The sequence below is a fragment of the Stegodyphus dumicola genome, chromosome 7, assembly GCF_044657685.1.
Source record: "Stegodyphus dumicola isolate Sdum_Otavi_A_Nest chromosome 7, ASM4465768v1".
Lineage (NCBI taxonomy): Eukaryota > Metazoa > Arthropoda > Arachnida > Araneae > Eresidae > Stegodyphus > Stegodyphus dumicola.
Window position 1 is genome coordinate 160882068 of NC_140774.1, and position 26491 is coordinate 160908558.

Genomic DNA, 26491 nt, shown 5'->3' on the forward strand with positions numbered 1-26491 from the left:
AGAGGTAATTTTGAAAGTAGAATCCTTTAAATGATACTTATTTTTTTAGCATTTGAATAAATTATATAACTTGATATAGGTTAGTTCCTAGTATTTGCATTGTTTTCGCGATTTTTTGTACAATATATTTTTAACTAAGAATTTTTTAAATGCTTCAATATTTGTAGAAGGCATGTTTATATGAAAATCTTTGGTTAACGGACAGTTTGTGATATAGTGTTCAAGCGTTCCTGTTTGACTGCAACTGCATGTAATTGGTTTGTGAAATACCAAATCTTTCGAAATAGGTTGGAAATGGTCCGTGGCCTGAGACATAACGGACTAATTGAGGGTTTGTGATGAGTTGTTGTACATCAACATTTGTAAAATGTAGGAAAGTTTTTCTACCAGTATCACTATTGTTCCACTCATTCTGCCATTTTAAAATTGCTGTTGATTTGAGAATATTTTTAAGGTGTGATATAGGCCATGGAATATCTACAGTAATAGCATTTCGATCTATAGCAGCCTCTTTAGCTAATTGATCTGCAGTTTCGTTTCCATGTATACCAGAATGACCTTTTATCCATGTGTTAAGTGAAGCATTATTTTGTAAATCATTTTGTATTGCTGCAATAATTGAACAGGTAGTTTTCGGATCTTTGAGTGCATAAAACGTGGAGAGGCTTCCAGATTGGATAATAGTATTATATAAATGATGTTTCTGAATATAATTAATTGCATATTTTATTGCTGTTGCTTCTGCTTGGAATACGCTATTGTTTGTATGAAGCTGTCTCTTCCATTGGTGAATTAAAGATTCGTTGGAAAATATTGCAAAAGCAGAACCAATTTTGTCCTCTATTTTAGATCCGTCTGTATAGATTTCGAAATCAGTATATGAGTATGCATGTTTGTTATTGATTACAACTTTGATACATTGTCCTTTTTTAGATGGATGAATTTCAAGATAGTTTGGTTTTTCTTCATAATATAGAGGTGAAAATTGTTGTTGATTAAAAATGGCTGGTTTTCTTAGAAGTTTAACTTGTTGCATAGTAGCTTCTAATTCTGTGCTAATATGAAGTGGTAATAAGCCTGCCAAGATATTTATGGCATTGGATGATGTTGTGCGGTAGGCTTTAGTTATGTTCAGTGCAAATGGCCTTTGTATATTTAAAAGATGTTTTACTTTGCGTCCCTGCATAGGATTTGCCCAAATGGCTGCACAGTATGTGACAATTTTTTCTATGACTGTAGAGTAGAGAATTTTTTTAATATGGGGATTTAATCCCCACTGATGTCCTTACATTTGACGTAGCTTTGTTGCTATGATATTGGTGCATTTTTTGAGTTCTATAATATGAGAGATCCAATTAATTTTTTGGACAAATGTGATCCCTAGATATTTAAGTTGATTTACTATTTTAAAACGAATATCTTGTAGACGGATGGTAGGACGACATGATAAAGATCCATTTTTTTTTTTTAGGTATAAGGAGAACCTGAGATTTATTTTCTGCTATTTCCAGCTTAAGATCTTGGCAGTGGTTACTAAAAATATTGCAAGTTTCATTGGAATTATTTTGTAAATCTCTTCTTGTGCGTCCTTTAACAATAAATGCGGCATCATCGGCATAAGCGTATACCTTAGTGTGGCATGGCCAATTAGTTTTTTGTACTTTGTCAAATGTTAAATTCCACATATCAGGGCCCGCACATGAGCCCTGCGGGCAACCTCTAGTTTGACGTTTTGTTATTATCCCATTATTTTTTATGATTATCAGGTGATGATCTGAGAGATAGTTATTAAATATTTTGAATAAATTAACAGGGCATTTAGCCTCTCATAGTACTTGACGGATGGCCTCCACATCAGAATGCACTTCACTATATCAGAATGACACACAATATCTCACTACAGTATCTCGGTCACGAGTGAAGTAGTCTACACAAATATGTACCTGTTGCCCATTTACTTGGTGCTAATTGGAGAGTTTAAATCGGCCAATAAGGGAGCAGTAGTACTTCCTGTGATCCACACTTAATGCAGTAGAAAGAGCTCAGATTCTTATAAAATGTAAAGAAAAAAAAAACTTGACATGCTAGAAGAAAATTAACCAAAATTTTGAAATCAGCATGCCTGTTTAGCTCTAAAACAGCTCAAAAATCAAACTCAATAGAAATTGTGTAACAAATTGTTCCACAGTGTTACCCGCAATTACAGTTATACTGTAACTGTACATTTTATAATACAATTACATTGTAACAGAATCAAGTACAATTACATTTCATTGTAATTAAAAATATATGCAATTGCATTGTAAATGAATTATTTATAATTGCAATTACATTATAATTCAATTACTAATGAATTACTTTGTAATTGACTTATGCCCAACTAAAAGAACAGTTCTTAATATGCTATCAAAGGAAGAACCATTATATCAGGATATCTGAAGGGAGTAAGTCACTCTTGTCAGAATTCAAAGTTCACACCTTACTATAACTGTTGATTCTTGTAGACTATTACATGAAGCTCTGTTTCATCATATACACTTGATCTTCCCATGTTTCTCCATTTACTGACAATTTAAGAAGCATATTCTTAAATTGAGGATATTACCACAGAAGGCTCTAGAAGTACCACTAGAATCACCATTTAGCGTGGAACTTCACAAATCTGCATTTCTTTCATGTACAAATTATTATTGCATGTACAGTATTCTGAATAATGATGAATCACTTATAACAGATCTATACATTTTTTTAAACTGCCAATTTGATTGTATTATGGGGAACATAGATATGCAACCTAGCAATGCTAAAAGGGATCTACGAATTAATATGTAATAGTCAAATCTAAATTTACCAAACAAGCAATTTTCTGTCCCCCCCCCCCCGAGTATATGCAGCTGATCTAAACTCTCAATACAGATTAGAGGCACAACTTGTATTTACAAAATCCTAATGTTAATATTTTAACTCTGTGGTAAAGAAAAAATATGCCAGATAAAAAGTGCACAAAATACTGAATCAGAATGAACTGATTTTCTTTCTGAATGCAGTTTACTCTCTAATGAAATAAAACAAAATTAAATTACTAATGTTAAGTAAGATATCATTTCTTATGCTGAATCTTTCCTCACTTTACTGTTTCACCTGCTCGACCAGAAAATGAAAACTGAGTTTAAATAATGAATGAAAATCTGAGCAGTGCTGCTCTTTTTGTTTTGGGGGGAAGGTGCTCAGCTTTAAAAAAAATTGCAAAAATACAAATCCCTACTTCAAAAAAGTTGTATCCATGCCTATTTTTTTCAAAACTGGGTAAAGCAACCCTTTTTTTGAAAGCATGAAGTTTCCTTTTCACTATAAGGTAAATTGAAAATTCTCATTATTTTGAATCTGAAAAACTGATTTCACAATTCTTATTACTTGGTTTCGATTATGGTTTTCCTTTATTGCTTGGTGATATACATTATCAAACTTAATAATTCATTATTAGTTAACAGTAATACAAGTACCTAATTTATAAATATTGAACTTTTATTTTGTTATCAAGCCACCAATAGTGGAAATTTAGTTTTGTTATTCTTAATTGCTAACTTCAATATATATGTTTCTTAACCTGTTTTGTTGCAGTCATTTGAGATGGAATGAAAAATCATCCAGCACTCTTGTACGGTTGCTCAATTTAGTTTAAGTGCAATTACAGTGTAATATAATCTAAATTTAGCAATTGCACTATACTAGTTGTTATAAAATAGGTAGGGCTAATAAAATGTATGTTAAATAAAGTCCCAACTTTGCATTTAGTTAAATAATGGCTTAAAGAAAAAAAAATTCTTTTTGCTAGTATACTATAGTGTGCAAATTAATTTGGACAAAGCATTTTTTTATAGAATTTTAACTTAGTTTCCAGCAGGTCCCTCAAAGTATTTTACCTGCCTTAATGTTCTCTGGATGTTTGCCTTTTACTATTTAGAATTGATTTAAACTATAAATTTGGATTATTGCACCATTTAAAGCCTGTTTCATAAACAGAAGAAGTTACTTTTGCATTCTTTTTAATATGCTTCACAATGCTCTTTTTAGTATAATAAAAATGGATATAATACCTAGAAAGAGTACACAAATTATCAGACTTAACAGTCACACATTGGTGAATGTAAGAAATATTGCTATTGAGGTTGGTGTTAGAAAATCAAGTGGCATTCTTGAATTCTGAGGTGACAATGAAACTGGATAATTTTTACCAGAAATGGAAAGAACTTCAAAATCTGATAGATTGCTACTCCAAGATAGCTTTATTAATCATATAAAAATTAACAAAGATCTCAAAAGTGATCAGTTGCTTATTTGGCATTGATATTTATCCTTCAAATGTTTTGCACAGATTTCTCACTGCTGATCTGAAGGTGAGAAAGCCAATTAAAAAAGAACTTTTGGCAAATCAAATGAAGCAAAAAGTATTATCATGGGCAAAAAAGTGCAAATCTTTGACTAAAAATGACTGGAACAATGTTGTTTTCATAATAAGATTAATTTATTTGGACATTGTTAGATGTAGCAAAGGGTGAAACAATAAGACCTCAACATAATACAACAAACCATAAATTATCTTCAAAAGCAAATGTTTGGAGGTTACTTCTTCACTGCAAATGGCACTGGAAATCTAGTTTCAATTACAGAATAATGAATTCATCAAAATACTCAGAAATTTTAAAACGTAGAATTGTGCCATTCTTGATTTTATTTATTGTAATTTCTGGCACAAAAACCTTAAGAGGTTATCTGCGCCAAAGGAAGGGGAAAAAAAGTGAATACAAAGTGTTAAAAGTTTCATATGAATAACTACTGTACATTTTATGGCAAAGTAAAAACAGATTACATTTTATAATAAAAGTCAGTATAACAACTTCTGATGACAGTTTTTCCCTATTAAGTTTTTAAAATTTAATTTTAAGCATTTAAAATGTTTTTGGCAAAGATAATTAAAACTATGGTATACTAATAAATTATGGTGGACCGTCAGATTTTTGTTACAGTTTGTGCAATGGGGATTGTGTGCCATTCTTTAAAACTTTCGTATGACTTTGTTTTATACTACAATTCAAAATCTGTTAGAATGTTCATGTTGAAAAATAAAATTATGCTGGATTGACCTGAAAATACCCAAAATTTAAATATGATGAGATTAAAATACACAAGAGTGCATGATTAAGAACACTATAAAAGTGTGGTTCCATGGTAAAAGAAGAAAAAAAATATATATATATATTAGTACAGTCGATGTCTACGCACATTCTGGAAATAATTTCTACTGTAAGATATCTCTTATTAATTTTATCTCTGTATATGTACGTACTTAAATTATCAAAAATCTTTGTTGCAATTAATTTGCACAAAATGTAGTAAGTAATACAATTTTCATACATATCAATACAAAACAGTATTAAAATACATGTGCTACATAAAACGAAATTATTTTAATACAAATATAAAATTTACAAACTTGTCTGATCACTCAATGAGCTAAAACTTTTTCAAAGCAGGATAATTACTTTTTTATTTCTTGTCTTGATTCTAGAATGCATTCTTCATTAGTCTATTTTCTCCAAAATTTATTTCTTTTTCAACTCGTCGAGAAATTCTGTCAAGCTTGTTGTTTTTCTGATGGATCTGGTCTTAGATTATTGTTTCTTCAGTAGTGATTCGCTTGAATCCAGCTTGCTTGATATTTCATGGCATTTCTCTTCAGAATGAAATTGAAGAAGTCAAAATTATGTGTGAATTTTATGTGGACCATATCGATACCTGTTGATCTAAGTATGACACTGATTAACACGTGCGAATTGTTTTGTAATGGATGAAGCAAGAAAGGAATATAAGAAACCACATAACTTCCATATTAAGGTATTAATGTAGCTCTAAACACTTGTTTAGTTAAGGTATTACTGTAGTTCTAAACACTTGTTTTTACATGATTTAATCTTACAGGGAAAGTGAAAGAGGTAGTTTCCACCGATATTTTTTTTGGCAAATACAGTACACCTTTGCCAAACATGATTTTGCATATACATGTAAACTATCTTAATTTGTTAAACGTAATAATTTCAGTTACACACGCTACACTTCAAAGCATATGATGATCGTGAAATGATAAATGAAGAACTGGATAATCTTACACCACCAGCCATCAGTGAAGAAAATAAACAGCTTTTGATGTGTAAGAAATTAAATGACTGTTTAAAAAGGCACATGTTCTATTTGATTTTATAATGGAGACTGACCCAAATGGAAAAAAGAGGAGAACACTTTATAAGAGAGATACTCCTTACTGTGAAACATTTAATGAAGTTGCAGCAGACTGTCCCAAACAAAAATATTTTAAGTATTTAAAAAAATATTATGTCATGTACCTACTTCTTTTAATTTTTCTTAATTTTAATTATAACAACATTTAAGCTTTTATAAAGTATGCATGCTTTCTTAAGCTGAGCTACACAGAACCCATTTTTTCTAGTGAAAATTAACTTCGCAGAACATGATCTTATCATACATGCAATGTGTTAATGACATAACCCCAACATTCAGAAAGGGTTTACTGTACTTCGAAAATGAGTGTCAATTCCATAAAAGCGTTAATGAGTTAGGACAAAACAATGGCCAAATAATAGAAACAGTTTATTCATTTAATACATATCTTGATCTTACAGAAACAGTAGCAGGAACAACTAAAAAGTTACTGAAGGAAAAAACTTCCGATAAGCACTAATGAAAAAATTTTAACCAATTTAATAAATAGGTCTATCTACTAAAAGAACAATCCAAAGAGTGAAAACTTTCATCTGAAATTTCCAGGAAGGTCATTCAGTTCTAACAAGATAAAAATTAACAAGACATTAACACGTTCACAAATGAGCCACTTGGTTTTCACTGAAAATGTAATCCACTTCTAACAGTGTGAAAAATTGTAGCTTAAATTCTAATGAGGTATCATTGTAAAGGCTTTTTACTTAACATTTTTCGTATTAAAAGGCATTTTTATAAGGGCACTACAATGACCCGTCAGTTTCAGATCTCGGTTTCAGGGATTTATTCAATCTTATTTAATCTCATTAAAAAAGTACCAGTTTCATGAGGTACTGTACACACGCACGCGCGCATACACACACACAATTTTTACAAATAAATAGTGGTTCTCAAAGTTTTGTTTAGAACAGCAAATATTTCACACTTTATTCATAGCAATACTTGAAAATACCCCATTTCAAAGAGAAATATGCAGTTTTAATTAAGAATTTATACAACAAATAAAAAAGATTAAAATTTATTATGCATTTCAATATTTTCTGGGAACGGGGAACAGCGCATTGAATCAGTAGAATACGGCCAGTGATGTGCAGTGACAGGAAACAAAGATGAGTATTCCAATCAATTTTCAAGATGAAAATAATTATCACTGCTAAAGAATATATTTTTATACAGCCATATATGCCTACATCAAATAAGTTCCCCTTATATTCAGTTTCTTTACCCTACAAGTCATATTTAAACTTCAATTAGTGGTCAAGCAATATGTATTGTTTCAGAATTAATACTTCAAAATGTCTGAAATTAAATCTTTTGCATGTATTATAAATTGTACCAAACCTGAAGTGGAATATGAGATTAAAATATTTAATAAACCAACATATGTTTAAAGTTGTTGTTTAATGTTGATATTCATACTAGAGCAATTCATTATATGTACTGAAAACAGAATAGAAAAATCTTAGAAATTTATAATTTTAAAAATCTATATCATTTTAATCAGAAGGCTAGCAGAATAAATCAAATTCATTTTGAAATAATTTATAACTCGTACTTTTGTCAACTTGCAAAAACAATTTATGCTTTAGTTAGTCAGTACAATTATCCCTTCCCCATTAGGTTCATGATCAAGCAATTAAAAAAACTATATCAGTACAATTGACTTCAGAAATATGAAATTCAATAATTAAATATGTGCTGAGTTAGGACATTCTGTAATGATGCAATATGCATTATTTTTTTTAGCAATAAACTGTGATTCTCAACAGATACTAACTTAAATGATGAATCACTGCACAATACTGAACATGTCACTGATATTACATGTAGTGAACATGAAATTCCTGAGATTTATGTTTCCTTCCCCTTTTAAAATACCTTTTCCAGATATAGGGAAAGCATAAGAAATAATTGTGCATGAATATAGGAAATAACAGTAAGTGTTTTCAAACAGGTAAAAACATACTAAAGGTTCTTGTCATGTGCAGATACATACCAATCCACACTTTGAGAACCACACTATTTTATGTACAAAAATGGGAAAAGTATCCACAATACAGTATTGAAAAGAATGTAGCATTACACATGAAAAATTACCTAAGATGGAATGTGCCATTGTTGAAGGTATCTATTTCGTCTTGGAATGCAATTCGGTGCACATTTATTAACATGCCACCAGTCAGACAAATAAATCTTTACACAAGTACCAGTTTGCAGGAGCAATAAAGTGTTTAAAACATACAGAAAATATTATGGAAAGGTGTTCCAATTATAGCTCACTTTTCACGGGGGGAAGGGGGGGGGGAAGAAGACACATCCCAAATAAAAACACATCCTTTTAAATAACCAATTAACATGTAGATGACTCGGTAGCCAATGAGATGAATACAATATGTAAAAAATGTATGGAGAGATGAATCAGCATTAATCAGGAGTTTCAGAAAGCAGTAGAGTTGCTGAATTGTATTCAATTCTAGCAAAATTAAAAAGGCAGTGATTTTCACTGGCTGTCTTTGGACTTGCAAAGTTACTACTGACATCATGTCAAGACACCAAGATCAGATATTTCAGATAAGCTCTATACAAAAGCCTGTTTGTCATCTTAGATGCCTTTCACATATGCAAATACACAGCAGAAGAAAAAGCAAGATCTATAGATATTAACAAATACAGAAGTTCACTTGATAAATATCCAAGTAATATTTAATAGCTGCAATATTTTTATATAAAAAGAGAGAAACAATTTACAGAATGCATTTAGGCAACAAATGTTGCTTGAATACAGCAAAAATCAAATCATCACTCGAGCAACATTTGCGCGTTTACTGACGACTGACTACCCACAGACCAAAAAAGTAAAAAATATATGAAAACAAAGGGAAAAAAAAAAAAAAAAAAAAAATCCCACCAAAAACAGGTTTTAATTTCTGATCTTGGTGCAATTTTTTATAAATGCAAATACATTACAAAGTCCATGCATAATCAATAATTATGTCATCTCAGTTAAAAATACCCTACTATAAAAATGGAAATATACAAACTAATATGCTAATAACACAGGACAACACAGTTCTGTGTTTATCAACAGCAATCAATTCAGTTATATATATATATATATATATATCAATATTCAATAAAAAAAATTTTGTCATCTGAAATTATGCTAAAGAAGTTGACATAAATTAAATCTGCAAGAATATACTTAAACAACGGACAAAGGAAAATACCTATATTTAAGTAGGTATAAACAGTCTACCATACTGTGTGCTAGAGCAATCTTGCATTTACATTGTTTACATTTCAAAACCTGCAATAGGATAGAAAGAAAAATTTACAAATGTATCTCACAATTCTGTCAATGACTTGTTTTGCTATCCCACATACAATAACTTAAGTACATCTAAAACTGATATTAAGTATTCAGGGGGAATAAAGAAACTATTTGGATAATTTAACTAAATGGATAATCTTATTCGGCAAATTTACAGCATGTGATTTGACCAAAATATCTGCAATCTAAATAAATACTTCACACAAAGGGAAGAAAACTGCAAGAATTGTACTTTGCTTAATATTTTAACATTATTAAATTTCGCTCAATACTATATAATGCGTTCTCATACTTTTCTCGGGACAGATGGCACCTGCTTACTTTCCCATCACCATTCAACAAGCAAAAATTGTAGCCAAACAGTAACATTTAGAACCAATAATACATAAGCATAAAATCACATGTTCCATAGCAGCTAATCTCAGAATATGAAAAAGAAAAGTTTCTGGGAGCTTTTTGTGTTGCTCAAAAACATCCACTTCAAAAAAAAAAAAAAAAAAAAAAAAAAAAAATTCTAAATTAACTTTATAATTTGAGATTCAGGTTACTGAATGATTCAGAATGAATTATTTATAATTTATAATATTTAATTAGATATTATAAATTTTATATTTGCTAGTTAATTTAAACTTTAATTTTCTTACACTTTTAAACTGAAAAAATCATAAGTAGGGAAGAAAAGTTAAGTACTTTAATACAAAGAAAATTAATAATGCACATTCTACCATACAGATAGTAATGTAGGATACACCACTGTACAACAAAACTATATACAAATATTAAAAGATTAAACATATTTTAAACCTTCATAAAAAATTCTACAGATGACTACAATAACAATGACATTAATTCAGATAAAAAACTTTAATAGAAAAAATCATATTGAAAATCACTGGGGTGGGTAGGAAATGAATTTTCACAATTTAGGTTTCATTAATTCACTAAGCTTTATTTACTGCTGGAAAACATTTTCATTGGTAAATACTAGAAAGTAAAAATCAAGATATATGATGAAAAAGTTTAAAAGTCTCCCAGTTTTACTGGGAGAAAGAGCTATGGCATTCATGTTCTTCACTTTGATTTTATATAAATCTAATATGCCAGCTTAATTTTGTAAAGATGAATATAAATTAAATGCTGTTTCTCTGTTTTTCTCTTGCACTTGGAAAAAAAAAAAAAAAAAAAAATTAAGTTTGGGAACTGTCTTCTACAGAATAAGAATAGCATGCAGCAGAGTATTTTCAAAGTTAGAAGATCCTAGGTAAAATACGGGATGGATCAAACTGAAAAACTGCGATAGGTAAATATCCATTAAAAAAAGGTGTAGTTTAAGAACTTCAGAATTATAAACTATTATTGTGCTTGCAATCTGTTATTATGGCTACTAATGAATAATCCACTTCTTCAAATTTCTGCCAGGATGACTGGAATAAGTTTGGTAGGATATTTACCAATTTTCATGGTAGACAGGAAAGTATGAAAGTACATGAAATAATAGAATGCTACTGCCATGTCTCCCCCTCAAAAATAATAATAATAATACAAAAGACTCTTATTGAACATCAGCAAATAGTATCTGTCTTACTCAGTTCTCTAGAAATGTTATGCAAAGAGGTTCTTAGTAAATCAACAATTAGTCTAGTGTGGATAGACTAATTGTTGAATAGACTATCATGTATATATGGTTGATGGAAATGCACATAAAAAGGCTAGTACCATGTACACATGGTGAAAGACAATTGTTTGTGTCAGTCTCCATCCCCAGAGTTATATACGTAAAACTCTTTGTTTGGCCTAAAAAGGTTAAACTGTGCAGTGCAGTTTTCTCAGCCTTTTCTCAAACATACATGAATCCCCTTTACCACTGCTAGAGGGTAATTGTCCCCCTCCTTTTCAAAATTCTAAAAATACACAGACATTTATTTAAATTTAGACTAATGTGTTTTATAAATTAAACAACAAAAAGTACAGGAAATGTAATAAACACCAAACTTGAAAAAAAGTAGTTTTTTATAAACTAAAACTCAATACTTAAGGCTGACCTCATTCTCCACCAAAATTATGAAATGCTTCCACCATGGTTTAAATGAGTTAAGTGGAGAAACACAAAATTAAAACTATTATCGCAAATAAAATACTTACTGCATACGTATAATATATATGCAATATGCATTTGCTATATATATATATATATATATATATATATATATATATATATATATATAAAGAAATGTAATTTAGTACTAAACAATTTGATGTAACTTAATATACATTCTGATTAACCCTGAGATACGTGACACAGTATTACAAAATGTAAAATTTGTAATGGATGGATTATTACATGCAAAGCTTTTGGTTTTAAATCACATGCTATAATTCTAGTACTTTTTAATTTCCAGCAAGGATCTATTAGCCATATCAAATAGTTGCAAATCTTGAGAACTTCCATTCTGAATGGCTGAACTACTTAGAAAAAGCTTCTGTGTAAAGTGAGATTTAATAGATAGACTACTGCATGATTGGAACTATAAAATTAGGTTCAGAAAGAAGTAACAATTAATTCAGATGGGACAAAACATCAGGTAAAGTACTTCAAGCTCATGGAAGTTCAGATTGATTGATACATTTGTGAATTATGATCAAAAACAGATATTCACATGCAATAAATATAATTTCAGACAATGGCACACACTGATGATGGAGCGCAAAAATACAAGAAAGCCTATGTATAAAAAATAGGAGTCTCTTAAATTTCCCTGTTTTTAACCATTTGCAAGTCCTGAATAAAATTGTGCAAACTAAATGCTGCGCAGCTCCAGCTTACTGCTCCACACACAACTTTTTGGCAGGAGGTTCATCAGGCGGACTCTTTTCTGCTACTGCTGCTGCCGCTTCACCGGCCTCATCCTCATCTGCAACATCGGCAGAATCTCCAACATTTTCTTTGCCAGAATCTGCATTAGAATCATTGGTGTTTTCTTCGGATGGCAGCTCTTTTTCGTCATCCGTTGAGATCTGAGGTTTGGTGATGACGGTATTGAGAGAAGGTTCATCAGTCACACTGCCATTCTCAGCTGTACCATCGCTGGCATGCTCACCATTCTCAGACGTTTCAGCACTTTTTGGTGGTTTGGGCATGCCCTCTAAAATGGATGGCTTCAATTCTCTGGCCAAGTAATGCGTCCACAAGGTTAATTCCACTTTGTGAGGGGTCCAATTACTTTTAGGATCTAAAAGGAAATATACTTTAAATATCTTTTTTATTAATACCTGGCATTTGGTACTAAAGTTATCTAGCCATAATTATAAGTATGAAATTTATCCAAGGGCCACTTCACTTATTACTGTGACTCTACATCTTTGAAAACAGTGTTAAAAATACTTTTAGCCACAACAAAAATACAAGTAAAGAACACATCAAAAAAGTAAACAATTCCCACATATCAATCCATCCATTCATAACGGGCAAAGTTTCTGGCTAATATACATCTTCTGTAAATAATTTGTTTCTCAACCAAATTTAATAAAAGATGATAGATAACTTCTGCTACATTACAAAATCAAATAAATTGCAGCTCAAAATGAAATTGCTTTTTATGATTTTTCTGCAGCTTTAGTTTATACATGAAGGTTAACTATGGAGGAATCTTAACATTTTAAATTGCAACACGAAAAGGGAAAGTGTGTCATAGAGATCTTTCAAAGGTCAGCTGATAAAGGACTAAAAAAACTAATTATTAAGGAATATCGATGTAATTGAAAAATAACACACAGCACATAACAAACCCACCGTTAAGAGGAAATCTCAAATGAGTATTAGAAACTAAATTTAGATTCTACTATATAAGACCATTATCAAAGATCAAAATGAAAAGAATTATATAGGAGAAAGGATACAGTTACTAGAAAGAAGGAGAAAGATACAATTTCCAGAAAAGCCTTAAAAAATTTATATTAAGCTCCAGTTACCTTAAAGTTATTTTTAATGAAAATGCATCTCTACTGCAAATACTTAATATACTAATGAAAGTATTTTACTTTTAGGCTTTAACAGGTAAACGAAAAAAATATTTTGAACTGTAAGATAAAAAATAAAAAGTTTATATTTTCAGTGCATTCTGTTTGAAATTGTCTTTCTTTAAAAACCCATTTTTCTTCTAGTTATTAAAATGTGCAAGGCACAAACAGTATCAATGCCATTATTTGGTGGGATTCTGACTCAGAATAGCTATTATAGTTTGGGGGGGGATTTATATATTTTTCAATGCATTGTGTTAGAGATCCTTTCTCTTTAAAAACCCATTTTAATTGTATAACAAGTTACAACTTAAAAGAAGAAAATATGCCCAAATACAAGAAGACATGTTTTACATTTTTAGAGTGTCAACAAGGTTGTTTCCCTCCCTCAAAAATAACTTGTTCTAATTTACTGACATTTAAAACATTTTATTTATTTTTTAATCAATTAGTTCAAAATAAGGCTTGTTACCTTTCTCTATGCAACTTTTTTAAATGTAAATTTATTTAAAAGATTGTTTTAGTTCTACAGTAGAATTTGTGACATGATATCTTAACATTTATTTAACAAAAATATTTTTTCTTTAAACAAATAGTAAAACAATTTGCTTAGCAAAGAATTTCAACTCTTTGGCAGAATTTATAATTAGGAATTAATTGAACATTAACTCTGGGGAAGTTTATCAGTTGCAAAGAAATGGAAGGAAAGTTTCGATTTCACTTTTAGTTCACCCCAAAATGTGGGTGACATGTCTTAATTTAACCCCCTCCAATGGCAGGCTCCAGCCTGTTTATAAGCGTTCGGCACTATTAAGGTTGGAAGCAGTGGTCTTTTTATTATGGAGACAGTACACTCTCCTATGAAGGGACGGACAAATTATATCCATACCTTCTCCGGAATTCGAACTCAGCCCCTTTGATATGGCAGTCAGTCACAAACCACTTTTCTGTCTGGGCAGTAATTATACAGAAAGCAAAGTGTTAAAATCAAAACAAAGCATAAAATATATTCAGGAAATTTAACAGTGCATGCTGGATAAATTTTAGCTATGTCCTAGTACCAGCACTCCAACTGAAATTTTCTAATTGTTTTCTGAAATTTGTGTCCATGCTTGTTAACAAAATCATTAACTTAAGAAACTAAGCGAAAAATATTTTGGCACTTGTTAACTGTGACATTGAGCATGCAACCAATTATAACAAATAAGCACAAGATCTCATAATAGCCTTTTACTGCTTAGTTAGCTATTGAAAATTTGAATTATTTTCCTAAAAGAATTTCATATTATATCCAGACAGTTGAACAGATTGAATAAAGATAAGAAAGTTATAAAATATTAAAAAGGTTCCTCCCCCCTCCAGGATGTGTTACAATATAGTTAACAGCCTTAACCTTAAACCCACATGCGCCATTTGGACCTATTTATTTTCAAAATAGGGAGGATGAAATCACGTTGCAGGAAATTTTTCTGTTCTTATTTTTTTCCTGTTTATTTCCACAATGTTCAGAAGGCACAGACATATAATGATAAAATTACTTTTAAGTAATCCGATTTACTGGAAACCTATTGACCAGTTTACTTCTTTTACTACAAAAAGAATATAGTTCCATGATTTTAAGTGACCTTATCTTTAAAAGTAAAGGGTAAAATATGGATTGTTCGTATAAAATTCATAAATTAAAACAAAAAATTCAAACATTCTAGGTTTCCGGGATGCAAACTAAAACAAATTTTAGCATTTATTTCTGTAAATACTTAAATAAACAAATAAATAATAAAATAAAAAAAGAAAAACTTAAAAAGCATGGAAGACAATTGAAACAGCAATAGCATGGGGACTTTCCCTCCCTCAGTTATATAAATTCTCTCTTTCCAGTAAAGAGAACTATGTGTTTTGACAGAATGACAGCTAAGGTTGTGTTTAAGACAGTTGAACTAACTATACACACAAAAGTAGATCAGAACGTTCAACACATTTTTACCAAAAAATGCTAAAAATTTAAATATCCCTTTAAATATACATTAACATAAATTATTACATATTTGATTTAAAATTTAGAAAAATAAGCCACCATGTATTGCACAAGCTACATTACAAATGCATGATTTTTGTCACCTCTTGGGACATTCTTGCCATGAATAAACAAATATCAAAATAATGAACTAGAATTTAACACTGAAGACTAAGAGAACTTGATTTTGTAATTTTCAGCATAGCAACATGAAAATTTTAAAACATCTGAATGGAAATCATATTCATTTGCATGAGCAAGACACTCATTCAGCATACAGCAGCATAAATTTGTGATAATAATGTTCAATAAAATACTTGAATTACAAACAGCACACAGTATTTTTAATAATGCAAATAAACAACATACATTTACTGAAAACACATGATGCTGGAACAGCCACTTGAGATTTTCTTTTCAGACATATTACATTGACACTAAATTCAGGTTATTTTTGGAGTAATCTGATCTTTTCAAAGACATCCACATTTGATAATGCTTATGCTAAGTTTCTACACTTCTTTACAAAAAGCTTGTACCTGACCTCTTTCTCTTTTTATTCAGCTTCAGTTTTCAAGTTTCATAGTTTTTAAAACACAATCTACTCTTACAGGATAGATTTGAGATCCTATTTCATTATTTTCTTAGAATTTTTATACACATTCAATAACTTCTGCCTCATATTCAAAACCTTTTAAGAGATCAAGTTCATTTGGCACATCAAATAGTTCTGCTTATATGATAAAAGGTATGGGTACTGAAATCTGGTGATATTTAAAATTTTAACACATTGGCCACCTTTAAAAGATGAAAAAAGCGATGTACTTGGAGAGATAATACAGTCAAAAGTCGTTAATCCGGACTCGTCGGGACTTCGGCGATTCCGGTTTATAGATCATCAGTTTAAATCTCATAAGATGGCATGCAGAAATTCTAAAATTTAAAATATGAAACCGTAATTTATGAAATAAAGAACAATTATAATCTAAAGGGTATCAAAATTTACAAAAAAAAAAAAAAAAAAAAAAAACACTTAATATTTAGTTTACTTTATTAAACATTTCTTTCAATGTAAGTTGTTTAAGTTGCTTCGTTTTATGTGATAATACTTTCTCTTTAATTCTATAAACAGACATAATTTCTTGTTCAGTTACAAAGTTCTGCTGTTCAAGTCCCGTTAATTGCTGTGCCGAGAATACCGACTAACTTCTGAATCAAAATTTTTTTGTTTTCACTAACCTCTCTGTCACATTCTTCATGTCTTTATCCATTTTTTGCAGCAATTCCACTTTTTGTTTGATGGACATTGAAACATACTTTCGTTTTGTACGATCCTTTGGGAGCTCCAGAATCGGAAATTCTATTTGGCATAATCAAAAGTTCAAGTTTACTTTTATAAAATTGCTCTTACAATCTGCAAAAAATAATAAGCTGGATCCAATTCGACGATTGAGGAACAATGCAGTCATCAATATTAACTGAAATAGATAATTTTAGCTTATACTCTTTATTATACATAAAATGCACACGCGAAAACTTTTTCTGCGCTTGCTCACACGCATATGTGCAGTCGTAAAAGGTCTTACACGCACACGTAAACACCTATGCGCATGTTTCAACGCGACGCATGCACAGAAAGTTTTTAGCTTTGCGGTCCGGATTATAGATCATTCTGGATTATGGGTGTCCGAATTAACGATTTTTGACTGTATTTACTTATCTTTTGTGCTGACTGTGATTATGCAACTGCTGCTATTATGGAACCGGATGTTTTCCTGCATCTTACATATTGCCAATTATATAAAATCTAAACACAACATTTTGGAAACAAAGGATATGAAAGAACTTATAATATCATGAAGAAACTATTGCTTATTCTTCGCCTGACGGAAAGTTAAAAGTGATCAACATTAGATCAACTAAAGAGAGTGTAAAAATCAAATATGTTGTATGTTTATAAGCATCATAAAAATTACAACTTCATTCTCAACAGACTGCAGGTTAAGAATAAATAAGGAGAGAAAGGGGTAGTGAATTGATGATATCATACAGACAACGTCACAACCAAAGCTGTCTGAAAATCAAACATATTACACCTTAAAAACTTGCTTTTACCAATTCTGGCAATTAAGCCACTGACCAACATAGTTGCTTCAATAAAAAGGTACTAAATTAGATTCATTATTTATGATCTTTTCCTGTAATGTTAATAGGAGGAACAACGAAAAGATTTATGATAGGCTGCAAAGTATACCAAACTGGTTTGAGGAAAAAAGGCTGTAATTCATGAATCATTGACTGTGCAATAAACTGTGAACATTTTCCTCATTTTGATTCTTAAAATAGACATCTTGCATTATAATGTGGTAACTGACACTTGCCTTTCTTCCTATGAGTCTTAAACGAAATAATGCAAAAATTAAATGATCCATACTTTAATTTTCTGGACTTTATTATTAAGGAGAATAATGTCCTTCATCAAACACAGTAAATCAATTTAAGTTTCAGAAACTCAATACATTCATGCATTTACTATAAAATACAATGAAGTAACTAAGAATGTTATAAAAATTTATCTTACTTATTACTGTGAAGCAAATGAAAGAAATATACTGTTACAAATTTTGTATGTATGTAAATAACTTTAGTGATATCATATGTAAAATTGTAGATCTCAGGTGTAACATAACAAGAAATGCCTCTACATTGCAAAGCTCCACCAGAAAATTAAGGTTACAAGGACAAGTCCATATCACACTTGAGATAAATCTCTTGAGATTGGTGAAATACCGCCAAACTGGGATGGTTTTGGCAACTAATTTTTGTTACCAAATTTGAGGAGAAATCATCTTATTAACTATTTGGTCCAATCTCTGTATAGCTGTAATTGGTCCGATCCCTATACGTAACTCTAACTGTATTTCCAGCACTTTCGAGAAACAGAAGGTACTGGCGGTCTCGAGAAATAGACTGGAATTTATCAGTTTCCATCATCATGTTCCCAGCTTTCAGTTGAGTATTGAGAGATATCCAAAGAAGCCCTGCTCTTTAGATGTGCTTTGCTTTATGTTTTATGTTCTTAGTATTTTGAAGTGGTAACGACTGACTGTGCTCTATCATACTGAAAAGAGCCGTACGAGTACTTTTCTGAAAAGATAAGTTATTTTTGGGAGGGGAAATAAATTTTATCAAGCTATCATTAGTTCTGTATGCATTCAAACTATTATGAACCCGTATGCACATAATACATATACACAAAATATGCATTAAAAATGTCGATAGAGTTTTAAAAAGAAAAAACTCTGGAAAAACTTCTACATTTTGCAAATAAAATTTTAACAATGCATTCTCCATACTAGACATTACTCCTATTGTGGACAGAAACAAAACTGAAAAGCTAAGAATTAACACTAGACTGGAAAAGTATTTAACATGGTTATTTATTGTAACTTAAAGCCACACAATGTAGATATTTCTAAATTACTCTTTTATATACATACAGTGAATGGACAAAAATATGGAAACACCTTGTGAAATGCATGTTTGAAAAGAAAGATTGATTTTAATGAAATATGTAGGTGGCGCTGGCGTTTTTGACTACTGACGCCACCTATACAACTTCGTAAATGTGCTAAACAGTTCAGTTGTTGTCAGAGTACTGTTATGTGAGGTTGTCATTGCATTATGTCAGAGTTAACAGACTTCGAATGTGGGCAAATTGTTGGAGCACGTATGGTAGGTGCTTCCGTAAGCAAGGTAGCCGAGGTGTTAGTGTTTCAAGAGGTACTGTATCGAAGATTTATTCCGCATATTTGAAAAGCAGAAAAACATCATCTGCTAAATCACAGTGCGGACGAAAGTGTGTCCTGAGTGATCGTGACAGACAATCATTAAGGGCAATTGTGACGAAAAATAAGAAGACAACAGCTGCAAAAGTTACTGCTGAAATGAATGTTGTGTTACCGAACCCTGTGAGTACCAAAACAATTAGAAGGGAGCTTCATAAACAGGGAATTGCTGGCCGTGCTGAAATTGAGAAGTCACTCATCAGTGATGCTAATGCCCGTAACAGGAAAAGGGGGTGTTTAAGTCATAAAGCCTGCACTATAGAGCAGTGGAAGCGGTAATATGGTCTGACGAGTCTTCTTTCACATTGTTTCCCACTTCTGGCCGAGTTTACGTCTGGAGAATGCCATCTCAAGCCTATAATACAGACTGCTTATTGCCAAGAGTGAAACATGGCGGAGGTTCTGTTATGGTTTGGGCAGCCCTATTGTGGTTCTCTGGTAGCCCCATGATAACTGTGTCAGGGCACATGACTGCCAAGACTTATGTGAACATTTTGGCCGATCAAGTTCATCCCATGGTACAAACTTTGTTCCCCGATGGTGATGGTGTCTTCCAAGACGACAAAGCCCCTGTTCACACAGCTCACATTGTCCAGAACTGGTTTTCTGAGCACGAGGATGAGTTGTCCCATCTCCCCTGGCCACCACAGTCACCAGACCTGAATATTATCGAACCTTTGTGGTCTACATTGGAATGGAAAGTGCATTCTCGTTATCCACCGCCAACATACAGGAACTGTATTTATCCATTCCGAGAAGACTGCAAGCTGTTTTGGATGCCAACGGGTTTCCTACACCATATTAAGCAAAGAAACATGTTTTTTTAAAGGTGTTTCCATATTTTTGTCCAACCCCTGTATATATATATATTGAAGGGAAAGAGAGAGGATACAGTTACATTGAATGAAGAGAATGAATTACAGCTTATTAAGAGATAGAGAAGGAAATTATGGGTTGATAAAATTCCATCGCACTTGAGTTGAGTTTAAAGGAAAGATTAGTAATTCATATTTTTCTTTCTCAGATATTTTTTTATTTAATTATTACTACTTGAGACAAACTTTTATTAATTGAGAGGATTTAGCTTGACTTTTTTTTTTTTTAAATTCCGCTTTCTTTTCAGAAAAAGTTTACAATTTCACCGTCCTTTCCAGACTACTTTACTTTGTTGACTTTTTTAGAATTTTTCTCCTAGGTGGGAACCTTGTAGTTTAAAAGCTACACATTACCACTTTAATTTTTTCCCAGAGAATTAACCATCTAAATTATTTTTCCATATTTTACAAGGCATTTTACATTACAAGTATTTACTTCATAAATTGCTTTGGGATTACCATTTTTTCTCTCTTATAGTTTCATTCACCTTCTGTCAAGGACAATTTGATACATTAAAATTTCAAGGCATGGATGTTTGTAAAAGTGTATGGTGTCCGCACAGCAAAGAGGCACTCAAAATACACAGCAAGCCGGAAGTTCTCTCTAGAGGTTGATGATAGGAGAAGAGAAATAGAAGAAAATTTGACAGTGCCCCGAGGTGCTCTCCATCAAAGCTGAGGCAGAGCTGCATAGTTGATGTAACAGGATTATGCCTGTACAACCAGTGGTGAAATTTTGATTTTGTTCTGCTACTTTTACCTGTACCTGTTCCTTTCCGTGTCACCCATACTTAAAGATTTTTACTACACTCCTCTCTGATAAACAATTGCGGATAGTTTCCAGGTAGCATTTTCTTATTCTATTGATGTTACTCTACTGAGAATAGTTCATTTAAATATAAATAAATAAAATAAAAACATTGCATTCTTTCTACTAAATCTGTTCTTTTTTGTTTTCGTATATAAAATACTGCACTGAGATTAGGGCTTAAAGTAGCACAATTTAATTCTTAAGGTTACACAAGAGATTAGTAGCATTTTGATTTCAAAATTGAAAAAAAAAAAAAAATTCAATATACATACCCAACTCCCTGAGACGATCAGCACATGCTTTTATATGCTCAGCATAATTAAGATATTCAGCTAGGGTATAATCTGTTGCTTCAATGCCTGGTGTAGATAGCATACTTTCATCTGCCATGTATGGAACATCGTCCGGAAAAGCAGCAGCAAGAATAGCTGAAAGCATTCAAATTAAGCAGAATACTGTAACACCTGGCATATCAAAATGAAAGTTCAATTTCACATTTTTATCCAAAAAAAAAGGGGGGAAGATGAAAATTTGAAAGGATTCAGACTTTAGCATCACACCAGAAAGTTAAATTTTTTTTTTAACCACAATTAAGCTTTTTTCATGGTCTAAGCTCGCCAATCTTCACTTTGATTCACTCCTTTATCTTTACTTTTTTTTCCTTTTTAGCTTATGCATCGCTTTCTTCACATGTAATGTCATGTGAATTTTACATGACATTACATCAATCACAGCAAAATCACAAAAATTTTAAAAGTATCATACATTTAGAATTCCTAATACAGTGTTAAGATGTAGCATACAATTTTCTATTTTTTCAGTCTTTTGTAAGTTCATCATATCAATATTCAGTTTTCTAAATGACTTACACAACTTTCTTTTATTTTTTTATTGGCAAATTTTTGTGTTTTAAACTTTACATTAAATAGCACATTCTTAACACTTAATGCCACATAAGATTCACCCAGCAAAATTGCAAAATATTTAAAACCAGCATATCTTCAGAATTCCTAATAGAGTGTTAAATGTTGCTACCCTTTTTTAAATATATATTTGCTGCATTATTTCTTTAAAAACTAGCTGCCTTTTAAAACTGCATTTAAAACAGTTTCCATAAAAAAGAAAAAAGTATGTAATAATTTGGTACTATTCTATTATCCGGAAGTCAAAGAAGTTATCCGGAAGTCACACTCGTCAAAGAACGACTATAAACATACTGACACAATCACTGACACAGCCTTCACAATATTAGGCTATAACGGTGTAGACAGCTTCACTGCAAAGCACCAGAGTACAGCTCCTGACTCTACTCGGTCGTTCTCGGAGCTCCACGTACTCTCGAGACTCTCCACGCTACAATTTGAGATGCACTCGATGATACACTAGAATACCAGCTCATCACTTTCCTTGGTTGAGACATTTCCGGAGCTCAACACGCTCTCTCGACGATTCACTAAGACACACTTTCGGTGCACTCGAAGACCAACTCAGCACTCACTGACTGTCTACCAACTCAGCGTACTCCACACAGACTTACTAACTGACTCGATACTAACTCTTCATGTACCAACAGGATTTATTTAGCTTTTGCCTTGTGTTTGAGAACATTCTGGGCTAATCCGGTAAGAATTCGTTTCAGAAGGTTCTCCATCCATCCATGGCATATTGCCAAATGGCAGATTACTCGTCAAATCTGGCAACCCTAAAACTGCTTTAGGAGAAGCTACCCTACCACGGCTGTACATTTCATAACAATATATATATATATGAAACCCTCAAAAGCATTACTTTTATAACTATAATACAAATTGTTTTCTCCACTGAGAATTGAGATTAGAATTTGCCCAATCGGGATTTTAAAATGTCTTTTCTACAGCTAAAGGAAAAAAGAAATCTGTTTAATGATATTTTTAAATAAATTCAAGTACTTCATATTAATTCAGCTGCACACATAAGTAAGAAATATGTACATTAAATTTTATGATGGTATGTCGTATTTCTACTAGAATTAGTTTCAAAAGTATTATTAACTAATAATAAATAAATTTAGAAGAAGACACATTAAATGATATGAACAACATTAAAACAAATTACTTAAGGATTAAAAACTGAATTTTAAAAAAATTGATGGTATTTTAGAGAATACAGATATATCAAACAGTTAGCCTAGATTATTGCGATTTTTTTTTTAAACTGCAAAATGACAAATAAGGCATTTAAGAAAGAAGAAAAGGCTAAAAAATTTTTGTTTTAGGCGAAAATGGCGGGGGGGGGGGGAGGGATTTACTTTTGTTAAACATGCACTGTGCATGCAAATCTCTTGATTCTCAAAGTTACTGGAAACCAAAGATGCTGAAAACTTGCTTTGTTTTTCTAAAAGACAAGCTGATTGGTGCTGTGAAAATTGGCTCTATGCCAGCTGTCTAAATGATGTTCATGCGATACATGGTTCGATTATGACATCTGCGTGAAAATTGCTTTGGGGGGGGGGATCGCAGTAAAAATTTTCTGATTTTGGGTCAATTTTTGAATTTCCTAACATTTTCTGACAGCGTGATATATGTGCATATTTATACAAATACAAACATTCATACTTACATACATGCATACATACACATATTACTGAACCCAGTCCTGATAACAGAACAGTACCAATGATGTTAATGAGTCCAGCTAGTACAACTTCAAAAAAAAAATTAATACTTCAAATTAGAAAACTCATAATTTTGATGTATTTTTATTCAATTAATCATACTAAAAAGAAAAATATTGAGAACTTGCTTCATTGCTTTTGAATCACTAAGTTTGTTACTTGATAAAGTTAAATGTTTTAGGCATTAGTGAATGGTAACACACGGGCAGGTGGTGAAAAAAGTATTTTATTTCTAGCAATAGAAACACATTATTTTCAAATAGCTGAGTTTGTTGATTAAAATCTGAAGATAAATATTTAACATTTTGCCAAACAGGAACAGTTGACAGCTTGCCTTCAAATTGCTGAGACTGTTAATTAAATACTCATTAAATTTGTACAAAATATGAAATAAAAAAAAATTTAATTCCAGCTTTGAGGTGCACACATTCAGAAAATCACTAAGTTTTTTAAAATCTGGTAGCTCAACGCATCGTTGTTTTCCCGCAATGGGAAACAACATACATACATATTCTTTATTTCTTTACATGGTAACAACATTAAGTGACAACAATTTAAAAAGTGAGGTCTGAGATAAATAACACTGTTATAAAAAAAAGAAATTCAATTTTTTTTAAACAAATATGCAGCACATATACATTTAACAAATATAGGCAGTCTTTAACATAACTGTCTCTATCAAAAATTATGAAAAAATAATCTTGCTACAGACAAATTATAATTTTAATTCCATGCATTAAGACTTTCCCATTTAAAATACATTAGTTTATACTTCTCCAGCACAAATGCACAGACTTAATAATCCTGGTCTGCATTGTATACATGATTTGTATTTGCTTTTTTTTAATGCACTTATTAAAACTCACGCTGAGTATGTTATTTCTTAATTTTCAAAGGAAAAAAAAATAGTCAAAATTAACAAATGGCTGATAGTATCAATAAAAGCAATCTCGGAGAATCATAATCCCAGAAGCAGCACTTCCAGAACTTCTTATGTTCTAGTATTATAATTCAGCCCATGCAGATTATGTTATAGTAAAATTTGAATAACCCTGCACATTTGGAACTTCTGATATACCAGATTTTTAGAAGTGACTTAGAAGCCTGGGATATCAGGTGCTCATTTCAGGCAGCATTAGTTGCCCACCATTAAAAAAAGATTTTAAATAATAAAATTTTAACAGAAATTTAAAAAAATAAATAAATTTTCTTACAAATTGATGTTTAAAAAAACAATTTATTTTTCAGGGACACTAAATCAGCCACAACAGCTCACAAGATGAAATTTCTGATACCAAATTTGTTTTGAATTCATTCATAAATTTGTGAAGGGTTTTCACTGCTACCTACAAGAATACTCATAGCTGGCAAACTGAGTTCACCTGCCAGCAATGAGATAACTCGTTACTTACCCAATTCACCAAATGTGAATATTACAAATATTGCCATAGCAAATGTATGCAATGTTTAGGTGCTTGGTGCACATGAAAAAATTGAATAATACACTTGGCATACTGAAATGGATAATTTATTTCTCAAAATGTAAACAGAATAATTAAATGTTCAGCATGCAAAACTTTTTGTTCATTCACTTGGGAAATGTTATTAATATATTACTCAAACACTTGTTGAAGGACTCATATGAGAATAATGGAAAATTATGTACTGTCCAAGCAGTTCTGAGTGGTAGAATATTTGAATATTGTTTATTTAGTTATAAGTAAGTACCTTGTAATTGGTGAAAGAACCAAAAATATTATTTCATATTTTTCTATATTTAAATAATAAAACTACAGAAATTAATTTTGAAGCACAAAAATGAAGATAGGATCTTTGTGCATGCGAACACACATACTACATCAGCTTTGGCAGTGAACGTGTTAAAACACTTTTCCCTCATTTTGAATCCACATTTTTTTCTTTTATTTGCTAAATACAGTTATACACAAATTAATAATAGATCACTTCATTTCTAAATTATATATTAGTCAGTAACCCTGAAAAGAATGCTATGCAAGACTAAAAGTATGCTGTTACCTGAAGCTGTAGCTGGACCAACTCCTTTTAAATTGGTAAGAGCAGTTATCGCTTGAGATAGTTCTTTTGGAGGTTTTCTAAATGCCTTCCGGCTAGTTGCTGATACAGCACTCTCGGTATTGATGCGAACTAAATCTATAAGCCTTGGACGGAATTTTCCTCTCTGAAAACAAAATACCAAAAATAATAAATAACTGAAAAATTCTTAATTTCTACATGTAATATTTTAAAAAGCAGTAACAATGCAGTGATTTACCTTTCAGAAATGTATAATTTTAAAATAAGATTAGACAGTCAACTTTTGATTAACTGGAATAATGCCAAGATGATGTTCTCAACTAAAAATTCTGTCTGTTTTTGTTACAGAGCTATGTTTACTCTAGTAACATATCTTAGTTACAAAACTTGGTTATTTAAATCAAAAATTGACAAGCTTCTTCTACAGTAGGAAAAGCTGGCTAGAAGAAATCCACTTTATGTAAAAAGAAGAAGAAACTAAATTTTGCACTATTTCACCTTTATAATATACTTCATTCATATGTAGTGTTGTTATATTACTAATTTAGATACATTCATTTTCTATATATATTAAGTAACTTTATTTGTATGCC

General features: G+C 31.3%; 1 protein-coding gene across 1 annotated transcript in view; it reads right to left on the reverse strand.

The window, feature by feature from the left end:
* Window positions 1-6645: 6645 nt before the first annotated feature.
* Window positions 6646-26491, reverse strand: part of LOC118185540 (uncharacterized) — a 47730-nt gene continuing 27884 nt past the window's right edge. Inside the window, exons 3-5 of the mRNA XM_035355411.2 lie at window positions 25881-26043; window positions 21463-21618; window positions 6646-12855 (exon numbers count right to left, since the gene is read on the reverse strand). Coding sequence (XP_035211302.1) covers window positions 12446-12855; window positions 21463-21618; window positions 25881-26043 — 729 coding nt within the window. The 3' untranslated portion in view covers window positions 6646-12445. The remainder of the gene's footprint in view (window positions 12856-21462; window positions 21619-25880; window positions 26044-26491) is intronic.